General features: G+C 50.7%; 1 protein-coding gene across 1 annotated transcript; it reads left to right on the forward strand.

Annotated features, from left to right (window-relative positions):
- Positions 1-4878: 4878 nt before the first annotated feature.
- On the forward strand, positions 4879-18822 carry Copz2 (COPI coat complex subunit zeta 2). The gene is made up of 9 exons (XM_051158409.1): positions 4879-5006; positions 5804-5878; positions 10118-10199; positions 10781-10872; positions 11295-11350; positions 12608-12685; positions 14357-14408; positions 15399-15437; positions 18701-18822. Exons 1-9 carry the CDS (start codon positions 4905-4907, stop codon positions 18746-18748), a joined length of 624 nt encoding a protein of 207 aa, XP_051014366.1. The 5' UTR covers positions 4879-4904; the 3' UTR covers positions 18749-18822.
- Positions 18823-19954: the final 1132 nt, after the last annotated feature.

Genomic DNA, 19954 nt, shown 5'->3' on the forward strand with positions numbered 1-19954 from the left:
CCCTCCCTTCTTTCCTTCCTTCCTTCCTTTTACTTTGTTTGTTTTGGTTTGGTTTTTGTGGGTTTTTTTCTAGACAGGGTTTCTCTGTGTAGCCTTGGCTTTGTAGACCAGGCTGGCCTTGAACTCACAGAGATCCACCTGCCTCTGCCTTCCAAGGTGCCACCACACCCTGCCTTATTGTGGTTTTGTTTGTTTGTTTGGTTGTTTTTTGGGGGGTTTTGTTTGTTTGTTTGTTCGTTCGTTTTGGTTTTTTCAGGACTGAGTCTGCCTTGGCTGTCCTGGACTCGCTTTGTAGACCAGGTTGGCCTCGAACTCACAGCGATCCGCCTGCCTCTGCCTCCTAAATGCTGGGATTAAAGGCATGTGCTACCTGGCTTAATTTGTCTTTTGAAACAAACTATCACTATGTGTCCCAGATTGTCCTCAAACTTGCAATCCTCCTGCCTCAGTCCTTTTGAGAAGCTAAGATTACATGTGCCACTACACCTAACTCTCTGCCCTGTACTTTGTGAGGCAAGTGCCTACTTGCTGGCTCATGTGTGTGTAGGCCAAAGGACAAGCATCATCTTCAAGAATGCTGCCCACCTACTTTGATACTGTGTCTCTCACAGGCCTGGAGCTCCCAAGTAGACTAGAGCGGTTGACCAGCAAGCCTTAGAGAGCCTCCTACATCTGTCTCCCACGAACGGCCCAGGCCATGGGTCTGAGGATTGAACTCAGCTTTAAGGCTTGCGAGGAAAGCACTTTTCTGACTGGTTTTAGAACCAGCGATGGCTTCTTCACTCTGGGCAGATGACCAAGATAACCTGCCTGTTGCTGCACCTGTGTGCTTTTCCAGAGCTGGCCATGAACTGGAAAGTCCTCCTCAGGTGACACTTCGTGAATCACACTGCTCAACATCATCTCGATCCGAGAGCCCCTGGTTTACTTGGACGTTCACTAAAGGTATAATTGTTAGGCCAAGTCCCCCTCCCCCAAAACAGTGGTGGTGTCCTAAATAGAAAGACTCTGGCCCAGTAAACAGAAGAACTGGATGAACAAGCCTGAAGGTTTCTGTTCACTAGAAAAGCAGATGTTGGAAAGATGATTTCTGCTCACTGGGAACCTCCTTTTACCTCCCCCCAAAGGTCTGCGACCTCTGGCAAGGCTGCCTCGCTCCTGACCAGTCAGACAACCTCTATCAGCTCAGACCCCTACCCTGCTGACTGTCACAGAAAATCTTCTTGTTGCTCTTCTCTCTGTGCCCCACCCCCAACACACACACACACCCAAGAGATACCCTTGCTTGGCATTTTTGTCCCCAGTTTGTTTTTTTTCGAGACAGAGTTTCTCTGTGTAGCCTTGGCTGTCCTGAACTAGCTTTGCAGACCAGGCTGGCCTCAAACTCACAGAGAGCCACCTGCTTCTGCCTCTTGAGCGCTGGGATCAAAGCCGTGCCCCGCCACCACCTGGTGTTCCGTTGTCTCTCTGCACCATCACTCATAGTAACCATTACTGAGAAGTGGCTGGGAGAATCCCAGGGGTTCTGTTGAGGGCTTGGGAGGAGCCACCATTGAAGAACATCTCATTTTTAAAAAGTTTTTTTTTCTTTCTTTTATATGTAGGGGTGTTTTGCCTGCCTGCATGCTTGTGCACCATGTGCTTCCAGTGCCCACAGAAAACTGACAAATGCACTGGATCCCTGGGACTGGAGATACAGACAGTTGTGAGCTGCCATGTGGGTTCTGGGAACTGAACCCTGGTCTCCTGGAAGAGTAGCCAGTGGTCTTCACCACTCAGCCATCTCTTCAACCCCAACATCTAATTCTTAGAAGGTTGAACTTGAAGGTTCTGAACTTACCGACTCATCACTGAATTTAGGATGTAAATCGATGCCACTGTGGCGCACACATTTAATCCCAGCTCTTGTGAGGCAGAGGCAGGTGGATCTCTGAGTTTGAGGCCAACCTGGTCTACAAGGTGAGTCCAGGGCAGCTAAGGCTACAGAGAGAAACCTTGTTTCGAAAAACAGAAAAACAAAAACAAGGCCTGGCAGTGGTACCCCAGCACTCAGGAGGCAGAGGCAGGAGGATCTCTGTGAGTTCCAGGCCAGCGTGGTCTACAAAGCAAGTCCAGGACAGCCAGAGCTACACAGAGAAACCCTATCTCGAAAAATTGGTAACCAAAACAAGATGTAAAGCGATCCTGGTGATTACAAGATTGGCCCAAACAGAGATGGAGCTGGCAGAGTGATGGGGGTCCATGGCTCCTGAGATCCCTTCCTAGCCTCCTTTTATTCCCAGTTCTCCCTCCCTCCCTCCCTGCCTAGTGCCTCCCTCATTACTCCAGCTGCTCCAGCTCGCTCAGGCTCCTATCTCCCCAGGTCTTCCATCTCTTCTTTGGAAGACTGACCTTCTCCTCGAGTGGGTACCACATACCAAACAGGCTAGGAAATGACCGGAGGAACTTTTTGGTGCTGTTCTTATACAGATGAGCTAAAAATAAAAATAAAAATAAAATAGACTATGTCCACAAAAATATTAAGGCCCTAAAAGAATAAAATATTTTATTTATTTATTTATTTATGTATTTATTTATTTATGTATTTATTTATTTATTTTGTAAAATAACTTCTCTGTGCTTGGGGAGTCAGCTCGCATTTTCTCCAAACTTCTGGAACTGCTTCTGGGTGCTGGCAGCCTTGGTGACCTTGAGCACACTGAACTGAATTGTCTTGCTCAGGGGCCTGCTGTCACCCACTGGTGATGATACTACCTACATGTAGGCCCCTGAAGCAGGGGACAGATACACGGACGTGATTTTTTGTTTGGTTTGGTTTTTTTTGAGACAGGGTTTCTCTGGGTGACCGGGCTGGCCTTGAACTCTCTGCCTCTGCCTCCTGAGTGCTGGGATTAAAGACATGCACCACCACGCCAGCTCACAGACATGTTTTGTGGTGGTTTTCAAAGCAGCTGTAGTAGAGATAGTCCCTGTTGGTGCCAATGCTCCTCTTCATCCTCAACTTGGTCACCACACTGGGTGGCCACCCTTATGTGGTGGAGACATTACCCATGAGTGGGACATTTCTTTTCTGTATAGATGGCCCTCCATGGACTCCTTGAATATCTGGAACCTACTCCGATGAGGAAGGGGCTGCTTCTTTCCAATTTCTCCCAGACAAGCCCTCTTCTTGTTCTGAAAAGTCATGGCCTGCTTCCGGTAAGCAAGCTCAGCCTGGATGTCTGCAGTCTGCCCGCAGCCTGAGAAAAAGGCAACTCACTTGTCAACATGTCCAGCTAATATGATGATCGCTGCAACTTCTCCTGAGCCAGAGTCCAGGCAGAACATCCAGATACTGGGTGCCCACCTCACACACGTTGCACCCAAGTGTTGTTCACAGTTACAGCTCTGCCAGCCCGCAAACAAGACTTGGTCACACCTTCAAAGCAAGGCTCGGGGGATCAGGAAATGGTTCCTCGGCCATCTTTCTGGCTCCACTCTCTTCTTCTGTTCTTCTTTAAGTCTTACTTGTCTGTTTGTTTACTTGGGGTTTCTGACATTTTTGTAATTGTATATGTACATTTTGTGTATGCATGCTTCAGCTTAAAGAAAAAAGTGGGGGCCAGGCCGTGGTGAGACACATCTTTAATCCTAGCACTCAGGAGGCAGAGGCAGAGGCAGAGGCAGAGGCAGGCAGATCTCTCTGAGTTCGAGGCCAGCTTGCTCTTCTACAGAGTAAGTTCCAGGGTAGCTAGGGTTACACAGAGAAACTCTATCTGGACAAATGAGAGAGAGGGAGAGAGACAGACAGACAGACAGACAGACAGACACAGAGAGACGGGGGGGGGGGGGGGACCGAGAGACAGAAGAGACAGACAGAGACACAGAGAGAGAGAGACAGAGAGAGGAGAGACAGAGAGAGACACAGAGAGAGAGACACACAGAGAGAGAGGGACAGAGAGAGAGAGGGACAGACAGACAGACACAGAGACAGAGAGAGACTTGATGTGTTCAGGGAAGGAAGCCTGGCGTGAACTGAGACGCGTTATTGTGACAGTCTACACTTGAAGCCCTGAAGGGCAGAATGAGGAAAACCTCTCCCGCCCAAAGCCTAGGGGCCCTCCCACTCAACTACCTATTAGCCCAACCAGCTTGAAAAGGTAACATGAAGTTGAGTCTTCTCAACTGGTATGTCTGGAGACGCCTACTTCTCAGGCTCGGCTTTGGACACACGGTGAGGGCGGTCAGTGCACAAGGCGCACCACACCTGTCAGTGCTCTGACCGGCTGCCCTGGCATCGTTAAAACTACTTCACCTACATGACTGCGCTCTGGCCGGCATAGTCCACGGGCTCAGGCTGGATTACAGGTGGGTACCAACTAGCCTCATCCACTTCTGGGTCTTGAAAAATGTCTGGGCGAGGTGCCCCTCAGCTAATGGTTCTTTTTTTCTAAGTAGTGTGAGAGGAAGGGGAGACCTCCGTGGAGAGGTCTCCACCTGGTCTCACTCACTGTCTCTGGCCAGAGATCATAAATGTGCCTTGAAATATTTGTCCCAATGATACCTACTAGGGGGTCCTGAGGGAAAAAGTGAGCCTTCCCTGAGATTCGGCCTGGCTTAGGACAGCCACGTGGAGACCTCTGTGAACCAAAGCTACAAGCCAGAAGAGGCAGTTAAAGTAGGCAGAGGAGCTGGTTCTGGATCACCTGAGAGACTTGGAAGCACAGAGAGGGGCCCAGGGGTTAGAATGAGAAAGAAGCCAGGTGGGGGAGAGGAGGTTCTGCAGCGTCGGGGTCAGGCGGAAAGCTCGCCCAGAGAGAAGGGGACGCACACAGAGGCCAGCCACGCAGGACTGGGCGGAGGGGCCGCGTCGTGGGGGGCGGGCGCGGGGCGGGGCGGCGCTGTCAGTGCTTGCAGCGAGCGGAATGCAGCGGCCGGAGGCCTGGCCACGTCCGCACCCGGGGGAGGGGGCCTCGGCAGCCCAGGCAGGGGGTGCAGCGCCGCCCACCCGAGCCACCGAACTGCGGGTATGGAGCACCGAGTGAGGGGGTCCCGGGGCGGCAGGACTAGGGCGGGGGACGGGGGCGGGAGGGGGAACAGCCGATTTGCCTCGGGTTCCTGCGCTGGGAACTTTGTGCCACCACTGGCCAGCCGGGGGGGGGGGGGAGAGAGAGAGAGAGAGAGAGAGAGAGAGAGAGAGAGAGAGAGAGAGAGAGAGAGAGAGAGAGAGAGAGAGAGAGAGAGAGAGAGAGAGAGAGAGCGAGCGAGCGCGCCCGGGCCCAGAGAAGGGAGAAAAAGTTCGCCCTGGAGCGCACGGGGCAAGGAGGCCTGGACGGAGTGGAGTGTCGCTTGGCTGAAGTTCTGGAAAACTTGCAGTAGTGATAGGAACGGACTGGGATGGCGGGGATGGGGGTGAAATTCTGGCGGGATGAGGGAGTGGGAGTGGCGAGGTGGTCTGGTTGGGCTCCCTTGCTCCTGGGTGATGGCGCGCTTCTGGAGCTGGGGGTCAGCTGGACACCAGGAGGCTCGGCGGCGCCTCTGTTCCCTGGGCCCAGGTTCTGTGATACACTCCGACTCTGGCTCTGGAGCAGTCAGTGCATGACAGAACTTGGGCCCGGTAGGACTTTCTGCACCCAGCGGACTCAGCGCCCACTCCTCGAACCTGCAATGGAACATCTGCCTGGGAGTGGAGTGGGCACCGGAAATGGTCCATGTGGCACTGGGTTGGGCTGGAACCAGCTGTGGATTAGGGGATTGCTGGCTCCAGAGAGCCCAAGACATGCTATCCACTTTGAGTCAGGGGTTCCTTTTCCGCCTGTGTCAGTTTCAGGAACCTTCTCTCTACACCATCAAGGCTGTCTTCATCCTAGATAATGATGGGCGAAGGCTGCTGGCCAAGGTAAGCCCTCACCACAGGAACCCTGAAGACAGTGCCACACCACACGTCCAAGAAAAGCGGTCCCCACCCAGCCCGTTTCACTCCTACAGTAGAGACTCTGTGTTCTGGATGGCAGAACAGCTCAACCTAAGTTCTCTGGAGGAAATCACTTTGTCCACGCTATACCTTATCTATCTAAGGGCGGGGTGGGGGATCCCCTCTGTTTATACTCAAGTTCCCAGAAGTGTCTTTTCTTTGCCCTTGCTCTGGCCAGCGGCACCCTGGGTATGGGAAGCTCCACCAAAGGGATCAATGGGACCTAGGAGTCACGAGTCCCTAAACTGTAGACAAGCGATCGACTGGTGTGCTTTTGTAGTTCTGCTTCGTAAACACAAAGGACTTAGCAGAGTGATTTAAGGAAGGGTGGGATTTGGAAGAGCGGCTTGTCCACTCGTGCACTTCAGAGATGCAGAAGACAAAGTGCGGAGAAGCTAAGCAGGGTGTCTGAGGTCACAGGGTTAGGCTCTCAGCTGGACACTGGCTCAGGGTTTCCATCTGAGGCTCCAGGTGGTTTTCCTCCAGCTCTCTGACTTCCATCCTACATGGCCCGGGTGAGAAGAGCTAAAACTAAATTTGAAGCTAAGTCTCAAGGTAGGCCAGACAGCTACCAGTAGGTAAGGGTGCTTGCCACTAAGCCTGACAAGTAGAGCTCACATAGTGGAAAGAGGGGACAGATGCCTTCAGGTTGCCCCCCCAATAACACATATACACTAAATAAACAAAAATTTTTTAAGAAAGAAAAAAAGACTGTATAAAGGGAAAAAAACAAAAACAAAACAAACCCAAGAGGTTACAGAGATGGTTCAGCAGTTAAGAGCACTGACTGCTCTTTCAAAGACCCAGGTTCAGTTCTTAGCACCCACATGGCAGCTCACGACTGTCTGTAACTCCAGTGTCTAACACCCTTGCAAAGACATACAGCAAAACACCAATAAAAATAAATAAATTAATAAAAAGAAAAATAAAAAAGCACCCTAAACTGCCACACTGAAGGCCAGGCAATGGCACAGGCTTTTAATCCTAGCACTCAGGACACAAAGGTAAGTGAATCTCTGTGAACTTAAGGCCAGCCTGGTCTACATAGGAAGTTCTATGACAGCCAGGGATACATAATGAGACTTGTTTAAAAAACAAACACGTCAACAAAACAAAACAAAACAAACAAACAAACACGGGGCTGGAAAGATGGCTCATCGATTAAGAGCACTGACTGCTCTTCCAGAGATCCTGAGTTCAATTCTCAGCAACCATGTGACTGTTCATAACTATCTGTTACTCCAAGATCGGAAACCTCTCACACAGACATACATGCAGGCAAAACACCATTGAACATTAAGTGAATTTAAAAAACAAACAAAAAAAAAAACCAAAGCCAGGCACAGTGGTGCACTCAGACAGGCAGAGGCAGGCCAATCTCTGTGAGTTCGAGGCCAGCCTGGTCTACAAAGTGAGTCCAGGACAGCCAAGACTATACAGACAAACCCTGTCTCAAAAAACCAACTAATCAAACACAAAAATCCAATACATAAACAAACAAATAAATAATATTCCTGCCACTGATATAATTAACTGTAGCGGAAATATAATATAGTCATTTTATTTTATTTTATTTTGGACCATGTTGGCCTCAAACTTGCTTCGCTTTTCCACCTTCAGCATCTTCGGTATTGGATCACAGGCAAGCATGGAACACCATGCCCTAACTTTTTTGTTTGTCTGTTTGTCTTTTGTCTTTTGTCTTTTTTTAGACAGGATTTCTCTGTGTAGTCCTGGCTGTCCTGAAACTCACTCTGTGGACCAGGCTAGAACTCAGTCAGTCACCTGCCTCTGCCTCCTGAGTGCTGGGTTAAAGATCACCAACCACCACAACAGCCTGCTTTTTGTTTGCTTGCTTTTTTTTTTCTTTCTGTTTTTGTTTTGTTGTTTTTGGAGACAGGGTTTCTCTGTGTAACAGCCCTGGCTGTTCTGGACTCATTTTGTAGACCAGGCTGGCCTCGAACTCACAGAGATCCTCCTGCCTCTGCTTCCTGAGTGTTGGGATTAAAGGATGTACCACCATGCCCGGCTGCTTGATTTGTTTTTTGAAACAGGGACTCATTCTATAGCCAAGGCTGGCTCGGAACTTACTGTATAGCCCAGGCTAGCCTAGAAGTCACAGTTATCTGGCCTCCTAAGAGCTAAGATTACATGTGTGACATGTGTGAACCATACCTTGTTTTTTTGTTTTGTTTTTGTTTTTGCTTTTTTTTTGTTTTGTTTTTGTTTTGTTTTGTTTGTTTGTTTGTTTGCTTTTTTTTTTTAAAGACAGAGTCTCGTGTACTCAAGGCTGGCCCAGAACTCCTCATCTTCCGGCTTCTTCCTCCCAAGTGCTGGGATTCCAGCACATGACACCACCCAGCTACAACATCTAAATTAGTTATTAAATCTGTTAAAGCCTTTCTATTTGTTGGAACTGAAACCTAGTGCTAATAACATTCAAATAAGCTTGTTCACCACGGCAGGAGACCGCAGAGAGACTGCTCACTTGCCTGCAGCACTGACTACCCAACGCAAAATTCACATGCAGAACACTGAGCTGACCGCACCTCACTTCGGCAGATAGGCAGAAGTGGATGGCATTGCCAAAGCTTCTGGGGCCTCCCGCTGGAAGCTCCCGTTTTTGTCATATATTAAGAAATTGATCCCAGCCCTTGGGAGGCAGAGGCAGGCGGATCTCTGTGAGTTCGAGGCCACCCTGGTCTACAGAGTGAGTCCAGATAGCCAAGGCTACAAAGAGAAACCTTGTCTCGGAGAGGGGAGGAAATTAAAAGCTGGGGGTGGGGGGCATAGGGAGGTGGGGGTGGCGCACACCTTTAGTCCCAGCACTCGGGAGGCAGAGGCAGGCAGATCACTGTGAGTTCAAGCCCAGCCTGGTCTGCAGAGTGAGTCTAGCACAGCCAAGGCTACACAGAGAAACCCTGTCTTGAGAAACCAAAATAAATAAATAAATAAATAAATAAATAAAAGAAAGAAACTGAAGATGAAACAGTGGTGATGCACACCTTTAATCCCACCACTTGGGAGGCAGAGGGTCCATTCAAGGCCAGCCTGGTCTACAGATCAAGCTCCGGGACAGCCAGGGCTACACAGAGAAATTGTGTCTCTAAAAAACAAGCCAAAAAAAAAGAAAAAGAAAAAGAAAAGAAAAAAAAGGAAGGAAGAAGGAAAGAAAGAAATTGAGGATAGCCTGGTCTACATAGACTGTTCCAGACCAGCGAGCTGGCACGGTGAGACCCTGTCCCAAAAAATAAAATAAAACAATTTAGATGGGAACTGGAGAATGTAGGTTAGTGACAAGCAAAGCACATAGGTGCTTAGCATGCATAGGTCCTGGGTTCCTTCCTTAGCACCTCAAGGAAGGAAGGACAGAAGGAAGGAAGGACAGAAGGAAGGAAGGACAGAAGGAAGGAAGGAAGGAAGGAAATGATTGAGGAGGAGAAAGCAAGCTGGAATACAGCTCAGTGGTAGACCACTCCCACCCACCCCCCAGACAGGGTTTCTCTATGTAACAGCTCTGGCTGCCCTGGACTCGCTTTGTAGACCAGGCTGGCCTCGAACTCACAGTGATCCACCTGCCTCTGCCTTCCAAGAGCTGGGATTAACGGCGTGGGCCACCACTGGCCAGGTAGACCACTTTTTTAAAAAGCATATGAGGAGCCGGGCGTGGTGGCGCATGCCTTTAATCCCAGCACTCGGGAGGCAGAGGCAGGCGGATCGCTGTGAATTCGAGGCCAGCCTGGTTTACAAAGTGAGTCCAGGATGGCTAAGGCTACACAGAGAAACCCTGTCTCGAAAAACCAAAAAAAAAAAAAAAAAAAAAAAAAAAAGCATATGAGAAGTCCTGGTTTGCAGCCCCAGCACTGCAGCAAGGAAGGGAGGAAACACAGGAGGAAGGGAGGGAGGGAGGGAAGAAGGGAGGGAACGAGAAGGGAGGGAGGGAGGTAACCAGGTAGAGACCCCAGAGACAATCCCAGGGCTTCTCTACTTTGATTTTCTTGCCTTGGGATTTGTTTCTGGGCACCAGGGAGCAGACAGAGGGAAGGTGACAGAGTAGGGAGGTCCAGCTCAGCCAGCCCCTGACATTCCCTGCTAGCCCTGTCCCAAGGCAGGAGCTGGCTCTACAACACAATGGCTACCATCTCTCTTCTCTTCCTCACGCAGTATTATGATGACACATTTCCCTCCATGAAGGAGCAGATGGTTTTCGAGAAGAATGTCTTCAACAAGACCAGCCGCACCGAAAGTGAGGCCCGCCCCCGCCGCCGCCGCCGCCCATCCTGCCCGGCAACTCTCACATGACTGACTGACCACCACTGTCCATCATCTTCCCCATCTGGACACATCTGTCCTTGTCAGCCCTCCACACGGCACAGGCCATTCCCTTCCGCTCTGAGGCTCTTTGTCTTCTCCTTCCCAGCTGCTTTCCACTCTTTTCCTTCAGTCATCCTGGAGCCTTTACTCCCCATCACTCTCATCCCCCCCCCTGCGTACCCCCCCACTCCTCCTTTCTGCTGAAGAGGCCAACTGTGCTGTGTGCCCCCTACACATACTTGGATCTGGTCCCAGGGCACTGCATGGGATGGAGAGTAGGTGGGAGGTCAGCCTTAGGCTGGGTTTGTTGACTCCTCAACAGGAGGCCTTCTCAAGACGCAGCACATGGAATGGGACCAAGGACACAGAACAGCCTCCTGGTAGTCAGGGGACCTGACCAGAGTTCCTTGGGAAAAGAAATAAGAAACAAAGGGAGAGGTGTGAGGCACGGAGGCCGGGCTAGCCCCAGGCTGGGGTTGGGGTGTGCTGATTTGAGAGCCTTCCTCCTTCTAGGTGAGATCGCATTTTTGGGGGGCATGACTATCGTCTACAAGAGCAGCACCGACCTCTTCCTGTATGTGGTGGGCTCATCCTCTGAGAATGAGGTGAGTTCAGGAGACTGGGTGACAAGGAGGGTCTGTCCTGGAGTGGAAGTGGGTGCTGGAGGCTCACGGTTGGTATCCTTCTAGGATCTTGGGGTGGAAGGGCGGCCAAAATAGGTCTCTCTGCAATTGTACACAGGCATGAAGTTCCTTAGGTCCCTCGAGACTTGGAGATGAACTCATCACTCCTGCCTTCCGTAGGGGAGCTGTTGGTTCTAGGCACACTGAGAGAAGGAGACACCCTGTATGGCCTTGAGGGGAGCACTCCACTGTCCCTCAGCCCAAACCTAGGGAAGTCAAAGCCCTCCCCGACAAGGGAATGCTCCCCATCTGGCCCGCCCAGGGAGCTCAGAGGCCTGAAGCAGGCCTTGGAGCCTCTGAGCGCCAGCTCTTTTCTTTTCCCCCTCCCACGCCCTTCTCCTCAGCTGATGCTCATGTCGGTTCTTGCCTGCCTGTTTGACTCTCTGAGCCACATCTTACGGTAGGTGAGACCCTCTTACCTTCTGCACTCCAGAGCCCCAGCCCCAGGCCTGTCCCTTTGTCCCAGAGGCAAGGCTCTTCTTCTGGCCTCCTGGCCTCCTGGGATCCCTGCAAGGCTTAGAACCAGAGTGGCTTCCTCCGAGGCCCCTGACCTCCGTGCTGCCCCAGGCAGAGCCACGCACACCCTGTATGACCAGATAGCAAATCTCAAGACACTGAATTGCCTGAGATCACAAGTATTCATATCAGCACACGTTCCAAACTCTGGGAGAGCAGAGAGTAGCGGGGGGTGGGGGGTGGGAGAGTAAGGTCTTACATAGCCCACACTGGTCTCCCACTCAGTCCTCCTTCCTCAGTCTCCCGAGTGCTGGAATTACAGGTGTGTACTCCCATGGCACACTATAAATAGCATTTTTTATTGTTGTTGTTTTTCAAGATAGGGTTTCTCTGTGTAGCCTTGGCTGTCCTGGACTCACTCTGTAGACCAGGTTGGCCTCAAACTCACAGAGATCCACCTGCCTCTGCTTCCCAAGTACTGGGATTAAAGGCGCGCTACCATGCCCGGCTATAAACACCATTTATTAAAAAATTTTTTACGCTGGGCGTGGTGGCGCACACTCGGGAGGCAGAGGCAGAGGCAGGCAGATCACTGTTGAGTTCGAGGCCAGCCTGGTCTACAAAACTTATTATATATATATATATATATATATATATATATATATATATATATATATATATATATATATATACACACACATACATACATACATACATACATACATACATACATACATACATAGTGTTCTGTCTGCGTGCCAGAAGAGGGCACCAGATCTCATTATAGATGGTTGTGAGCCACAATGTGGGTGCTGGGAATTAAACTCAGGACCTTTGGAAGAGCAGCCAGTGCTCTTAACCTCTGAGCCTTCTCTCCAGTCCCTAAACGCCATTTTTAGCTTTAAACTCAGAGTTGGTTTCCCCTGCCGCGCGCCCCCCTGTCCGCGACCACCCCCGTTCCGCCCCCCTCCCCCATCCCCAGTCAGTTGCCAATACCTACGTACTCCAGGAACATGGCATAGACAAAGCAACCTAAAATGACCCTAGCCTGCTCTGGGCTCAGGAGTGCCTGGCGCCAGTTCTGTTCCCTCTGTCTTCTATTCTCCTGCCTTGTTGGGAAAGAGTGTTGGAGAGAGAGGAGCTGCCTCACGCTAGAGGGGGAATGGTTCCTCTTGGCTCAGGTGCTTGTGTCTGCCCTCAGGAAGAACGTGGAGAAACGCTGGTTGCTGGAGAACATGGACGGAGTCTTCTTGGTCCTGGATGAAATCGTAGATGGCGGGTGAGGAGAGAATTGAGAGCAGAGATGTTGGGGCGGGGGGGGGGGGTGGGGTGGTGAAGGCAGGTACTCAGAATGACCTTTGTGGGCTCAATGCCAGAGGCAGCGGCAGGGGCGGGGAAGGGGGAGGGGGTGAGTGGGCGCTGGGTGTGGCATACTAGCCATCTCTCTGGCCAACTCATCTTCCCTTCACCTATTTATTCCTACTAGGCCCCCAACCTTATTCCGATCCACTCGTAAGGTTGGGGGTGGGGGTGAAATCATTTCTAGCCAAAGTCAAGACAGATGGGAAAGTAGCCTGAGAGCCACCCACGGCGGGCAGCCCAATAGATCGACTTTGGGGAAGCCCAGGTTGATTTCCTGAGCTGAGGAGGCGTATAGACGCCTGTCCCTTTCCGAAAGGACCTCAGCCAGAGTAGCCCCCTCCAGCACAGCCCGGTACACAACCCTGACTGTCCTTGAGTCTACTTTCGCTGTCACTAACATGGGGAAGAAAGGAAACCATCACACAGGATGGTGAGGGCCACACAAAGTGATGTGTATAAAGCCCATAGTTCGTATTGGCAATTTGGGAGACTTTTTTTTTTCCTGTCTCCTCTGTACATATTACCTCTCATTAGCATGCTAGCAGACTCCAAGATAAGATCAGGAGCCTTGCTGAGGAAAGTTGGTCTGTAGAATCCCTTGAAAGAGGGAGCAGGGCTGGAGAGATGGCTTAGAGGTTAAGAACACTGACTGCTCTTCTAGAGGTCCTGAGTTCAATTCCCAGCAACCACATGGTGGCTCAAAAACCATCTATAATGGAATCTGATGCCCTCTTCTGGGCTTCAGGTGATTATGTGGGCAGAGCAATGTATATATAATAATAAATTAATAAATCTTTAAAAAAAAAAAAAGAAAGAGGGAGCAATAGTCAGGGAAGAAAAAAAGTTTGGACTCTGCTGACAGAAACTTCTGGAGTGTCTTCCATTTTCTCTACTTCTTGCCTCAGTGTTGGAGGCACTGGGATTATAGCATCTTTGAGACATCTGCCCATTTTATGGAGAAGGTAATAGAGGCTCAGAGACTCAGCTTGGGATCAGGGACCTCTGGGAGGTGGGGTACTGGGGATGCCTCACTCCTCTTTCTGTTTTTTATTAACGGTCTGCTATTGCTTGGTGTTGTGCTGATGTACTGATTCCAAATGTGAGGAAGGCCTAGTCCCTCCTCAGGCCGCGCCTGCTCATCTTCACTGGGCTGCCCTGATTTTTTTTTTTGTTGTTTGTTTGTTTGTTTTTTACATTCTTATTTATTTTTATCTTTGATTACTGTGTGTGCTGCATCCAGAGGTCAGAGGAGAACCTGCTCAAGTCAGTTCTTTCATTCTACCGTGTGGGTTCTGGGGATCGGTCTTGGGTTGTTAGGTTGTTGGCAAGCGCACCTTTGACAGTTGTACCATCTCACAAGCCCCGCCCCCCTCCGTTGAGATGATCGTGGAGGTGGACCGTGGTATAGAGCGTAGAAGGAACAAAGCTGAGAGTCCTCCACGGGGAGGGGCAGATGTGACCCCGGCACCATTTATGGGAAGGTTCCCCGCAGGAGAGACACTACAGGATATACTACAGAGCAGAAAGTGGCTCGGCAGAGGGAGAATCACATCACCGCCTCACCCCCAAATTTTCTCTTATCTTGCAGTGTGATTCTGGAGAGTGACCCCCAGCAAGTGATCCAGAAAGTGAATTTTAGGGTGAGCCTTCCTGTACACCACCTCCATCTTTTCCAGACTGCCTTTCCTAACCTTGTTCTTCCTGGACACGAGGCTCAGTCAGGGCTCAGCTGGTGGGAGGCCAGCCACTCGGGCATCTAAGCAGAAAGCCTCCAGTTCATTCCCCCATCAAAAGACAAAACAAAACAAGCCAGGCGTGGTGACACGCACCTTTATTCCCAGCACTTGGGAGGCAGAGGCAGGTGGATCTCTGTGAGTTTCAGGCCAGCCTGGTCTACAAAGTGAGTCCAGGACAGCCAAGGCTACACAGAGAAACCCTGTCTCATAAAACCAAACCAAAAACAGTTTCTCCCCATCCTCCAATGAGAAGGTTGGGTGGAAAAGCAACTGTATCCTCAAAATGACTCCAAGAGACATCCTTGGAGACTGGGCTGCACCAGGCCTGTGTTCAGACTCTGGTTTGCCTTTTCTTTTCTTTTTTTTAAAGATTTATTAATTTGTTGTATATGAGTACTTTATCTGCAGAAGAGGGCATCAGATCACATTATAGATGGTTGTGAGCCATCATGTGGTTGCTGGGAATTGAACTCAGGACCTCTGGAAGACCAAGTGGTGCCCTTAACCACTGAGCCATCTCTCCAGCCCTGGTTTGCCCTTTCTATGGCTGCGTCTGGATGACACCTTTTCCCGACTTTAGTTCCCTTTACCAGCCTCCCTTCCTGCAAACAGAAGGGTCCCCGCTTGGTTGAGGATGCTGCTCAGTGGTAGAACACCTGGCTAGCATGGGAGACCTTGGGTTTAATTCTCAGCAATGGGGGATGGGGTATTGGGGCTCCCTGGCTTCCAAATGGCAGGCTGCAGGACTTCCGTGTGCTAAGCAGTGATAAAGTGCAGTCTTGGATCCTGTCAACCGCCCGCACCCTTTCACCCCTCACCCTGTAAGCCTTCACTTCTCTGCCTCAGCAGCTCTTCCCTGCCCTGACTCCGCCCTGTGATTCTCCTTTCCCACAGACTGAGGACAGTGGCCTAACAGAACAGAGTGTGGCCCAGGTAAGCCCTATGCGTCTATCTGCCTTGGCCAGAGACAGGCTAAGGGACATGGAGAGCCCAGTGCCCCAGGGGAGATAGTCATAGCTAAGAAACCAGTGCTGTGGGACAGAAGGGGATGACCTGGTGACTCTTGGAGCAAGGCACTGGAGGCTGCTGAGCTCTTGGGAACTGGATGCTTAGAGATGGACCAGGATACCACCTGCTCACCTCATCTCCTACCCTAAACTAGCCTGAGTTAGCCGGGTATGGTGGCACACGCCTTTAATCCCAGCACTTGGGAGGCAGAGACAGGTGTATCTCTGTGAGTTTGAGGCCAGCCTGGTCTACAGAGAGAGAGTTCCAAGACAGCCAGGGCTACACATGTCTTGAAAAACAACAAAACAACCAACCCTCATACCCCCCAAAAAATTAGCCTGGGTTGCTTGTTACCAGAAGCAACGTGGGGGCTCAGATCCCTCATACTCCCTCCAATGTGGACAGCATACCACGTAGGAGTTTGCCTCATGGATTACTCTCAGTACTGGTCCATGCTGGTCTGTCAAGGGCCTCACCACCTAACTTTCTGTACTCATCACTTCTGCCTTTAGTAGCTTGGCTGTTGAGAAGAAGCCAACCACATACCTGTTCATCCCCCTATTAGGATGTATGCAGAATATGGAGGTACAGGGTGTGTTTCTGCATCCATCCATCCTGGTTTCTGTTTGCAAATGGGTCCCCAGCCTCCTAGACTTCCTGCTAGTCAAGCCTACTGGTTTAACCTCACCTCTGTCCATCTGCAGGCCTCTTTGCTCAGACTTACTCTGTTTTCAGGGAGCACCAGGTCCTAGCATCAGGTAGTCCTAATGTGGCAGGCCTGCAGAGATGGGCCTGCACCATCGGTGGGGAGCACTGCATGTGACAACCACTTTCCTGCAGTACCCTCATGACCCCATCTGCCTCTGGTCCCCCATGTTTCCTCACGTTCCGCTGGAAAAGAATGTGGCTGCAGGGTGGTTTTCAGGGTGGAAGGAGGTTGGAAGAACCGGGTGTAGTGGGCCATACCTATATTCTCAGCACTCAGAAGGCTGATGCTGCGAGGTCTCAAGTTCAAGGCCAGCCTGAGCTACACAGTGAGTTCCAGTCTAGGCAGGGCTGTAGCATGAGGCTTTATCTAAAATAAAATAAGCCAAGCTGGGCATGGTGGACACACCTACAACCTCAGTACTTGGGAGGCAGAGGCAGGCAGACCTCTGTGAGTTCGAGGCCAGCCTGGTCTACAAAGCAAGTCTAGGACAGCCAAGGGTAAACAGAGAAACCCTGTCTCAAAAAACCAAAAGAGAAAGAAAGAAAGAAAGAAAGAAAGAAAGAAAAGAAAAGAAAAGAGAGGCTGGAGAGATGGCTCAGTGGTTATGAGCACTGACTGCTCTTCCAAAGGACCAGGGTTCAATTCCCAGCACCCATATGGCAGCTCACAACTGTCTGTAACTCCAAGATCTGACACCCTCACACAAACATACGTGCAGGCAAAACACCAATGCAAACACCAATGCACATAAAATAAAAATAAATAAATTATTTAAAAAGAAAAGAAATAAAAAATAAAAATAAAAACGCCAGGCAGTGGTGGCACATGCCTTTAATCCTAACACTTGGAAGGCAGAGGCAGGAGGATCTCTGTGAGTTTGAGGCCAGCCTGGTCTACAAAGCATGGCCAGGGCTGCAGGAGAAACCCTGTCTCAAAATAATATAAAATAATAATAAATGTTAAAAAAATAATAGAACACAAGTTGAGGAGAGCCAGCAAAAATGGCTCAGCCGTCAAGAGCACTTGCTGCTCTTACAGAGGACCTGGGTTCAATTCCAAGCATATGCACGTTGGCTCACAGCCATTTATAACTAGTTCTAAGAAAACTGATGTCTTCTTCTGGCCTCTGCAGGAGCCAGGTACATGTATATACATGCATATAGACAAAACACCCATGCACATACAAAAGTAAAAAAACAAAGAAGGGCATAGTTGGGATTGGGTATGGTAGAGTGTTTGCTCACCACGCACAAAGCCCTGGGTGTGGCTCCTAGCACGCCATGGTATGGACGTGGTGGTGCACGCTTGAAATTCTAGCGCTTCAGCTTTGGAGGCTGGAGGGTCAAAGAACAAGACTGTTTCAAGAACAAATTCAAAAAACCTGGGCAGTGGTGGCGCACGCCTTTAATCCCAGCACTCGAGAGGCAGAGGCAGGCAGATCGTTGTGGGTTCGAGGCCAGCCTGGTCTACAAAGTGAGTCCAGGATAGCCATGGCTAACACAGAGAGACCCTGTCTCGAAAAACAAAACAAAACAAAAAAAAGAACTAGATGAACCAGTTCATGGGTGGCTGGTTCTATGGTTCTTTCTATGGAAAGAGACTCGAATTTTAAGTCATACATACTCAGGAGGCAATTTCTATTTTTGTAAATGAACAGAGAATAAAGACTGAAAGGGTCTTGTTCGCTAGCCCAGACTGGCCCTTGAACTAGTCATCCTCCAGCCTCGTATTCCCAGGAGCTGAAATGACAGGCACCACACCTGAGTATTAGTGAGACTCTTAAAAACAAAACTTTTAGTAGTGAGGATAAAATGAAATGTGGAGGTTCCCTAGGGAGATGGGAGAACTTGACTATCCCTAGGAAGGAGGGAGACTGTGTGAGAAAGGGACACACATAGTGTGGAGTGGGTTTGGGGGGGGGGGCGTTGCTTCATGCTCAGAGGTGCGGTCTGAGCGTTGGCTGTCTCCAGAGGACCCTGATGTGTTGGCCTCATGCATGCGCGGTGGTACGGATATGGGCACACACTGGATTGAGATGGTTTTTCTTGAGGAGCACACACACCAAACAGCTTTGCCAAAATCAGCAAATGGGATGGGATGCTGAGCACATGACCCCAATCAAGGCTGGAATCCCGAGTTTATTAAGGTGTCAAGTGTCTGAGCACCAGCATGGTTGAGCCTGGGCCCAGTATCTGCCTGGCAATGGCTCCCTCAGGAGGTACTATTGTCGCCTGCCATGGCCTGGGAGAGGCAGGGGCCACAGTTGGGACAGGCTTGGGTTGCAACTAGCTGGGTTTGGCTACAGGCTGCTGGATCTGCCTTTTCCTCCTGAGCCTGGGCTCGTTCAAAGTAAATAGAGGCAAGCTGCTGCCACCTAGTGGTCAGAGCTAGAGAGGCGCCCGCGTCGACCTCCATTAAAGGAGTCACTAACTGACATTCTCTTCAAACTTTTCTCCCATTAACCTACCCTCCCCGCCAGGTTCTTCAGTCAGCCAAAGAACAAATTAAGTGGTCGTTACTGAAATGAAGACCTTGGCATCAAGGCTCCCGGCCCCCAGAGAACCTTTTTCCGGTCCCGGCAAAAGTCCTAAGACTGCAAGAGGCAGTCTTTGCTTCTCAGGCCTCTCGTAGAACTGATCTTTGAGGTCTCCTGCGAGGGATTCTGGGAAGCAAAAGCTTGACCCCAGCTCTGTCACCTCTGTTCAGCACCCTGGCCTGCCCCTGGGGCCTTGGGAACCAACAAAACGCTGTTCTTTCCCCGGCCCTCTGGTATTCTCAGCCCTAGGCCTTAATAAACTTTCATTTCTTGCCAAAGATCTGCTTTCTTGGCTTTGGAAGTTGTGTGGATGTGTGTGTGTGTGTGTGTGTGTGTGTGTGTGTGTGTGTGTGTGTAAGGGAAAGGGAAGTATTTAACACAGGGAGGGGTGCAACACGGATACCCTGGGGTTCCACGTGTGGTTGGGCGGCTAGATATGACGGTGTGGCTTGGTAAGGGTTAACAGTGACAGGAGGGGGAAAAAAGTCAGAGTGACAGGAAATATTCTTCCAGGAAAGGGCAGCAAAGGTGGCACCCCTGTTTTGTGTGTGTCGAACACACAGGGAGGCTCTGCTAGGCATCCTTGAGTCATTTTTTCCATTCCTAGCCTCCAGAGAGGAAGGGAGTCAGGTTTACTTTGAGAAACTGCAGAACGGTTTGGCTGTTTTTCCTGGCGCGCCTGAGACCGCGGAATTCCTATCTTGGCATATATCCTGGGCTCTAGAGCACTGTAAACTTGCTGGCTCTATCTGGGAACGAGAACACTGCGAGTGTCTCCAGAGCTCCCGCGCACCTCCGAGGCTATGAAGGAGTGGGGGGGGGGGCGGGTCCAGAGAGGAGACAAACGGAAGGACGGAGATGACAAACCTCAAGGTTGGAGGTTTGCGGGCATAAACTTCGTGAGCATCCCGACCCCTCTTCCCTGTCCTAATGCCAGTCTCTGCACTTTCCCTGGTCTTTCCCTGACCCGTACGCTTTTCCGCATCTCCACGCCACGCACTCTTCCATGATAGCGTGGGGGGTTCATCTTCTTGGATTTCCCCCCTCGAGATTTTCCCCTGATGGCTCCCACGCCCCGCCCAGGTTCCCACCCCTCGCTGGAGCAACGCGCAGCGGGGAGCTCCGCCCCCGCACGGCATCCGTGGTCCTACAGCGCCACCTGCAGGGAGCGACGGGCTCACCTCCGGGTCTAAGGCC

Source organism: Acomys russatus, chromosome 16 (assembly GCF_903995435.1).
Source record: "Acomys russatus chromosome 16, mAcoRus1.1, whole genome shotgun sequence".
NCBI classification, from domain to species: Eukaryota; Metazoa; Chordata; class Mammalia; order Rodentia; family Muridae; genus Acomys; species Acomys russatus.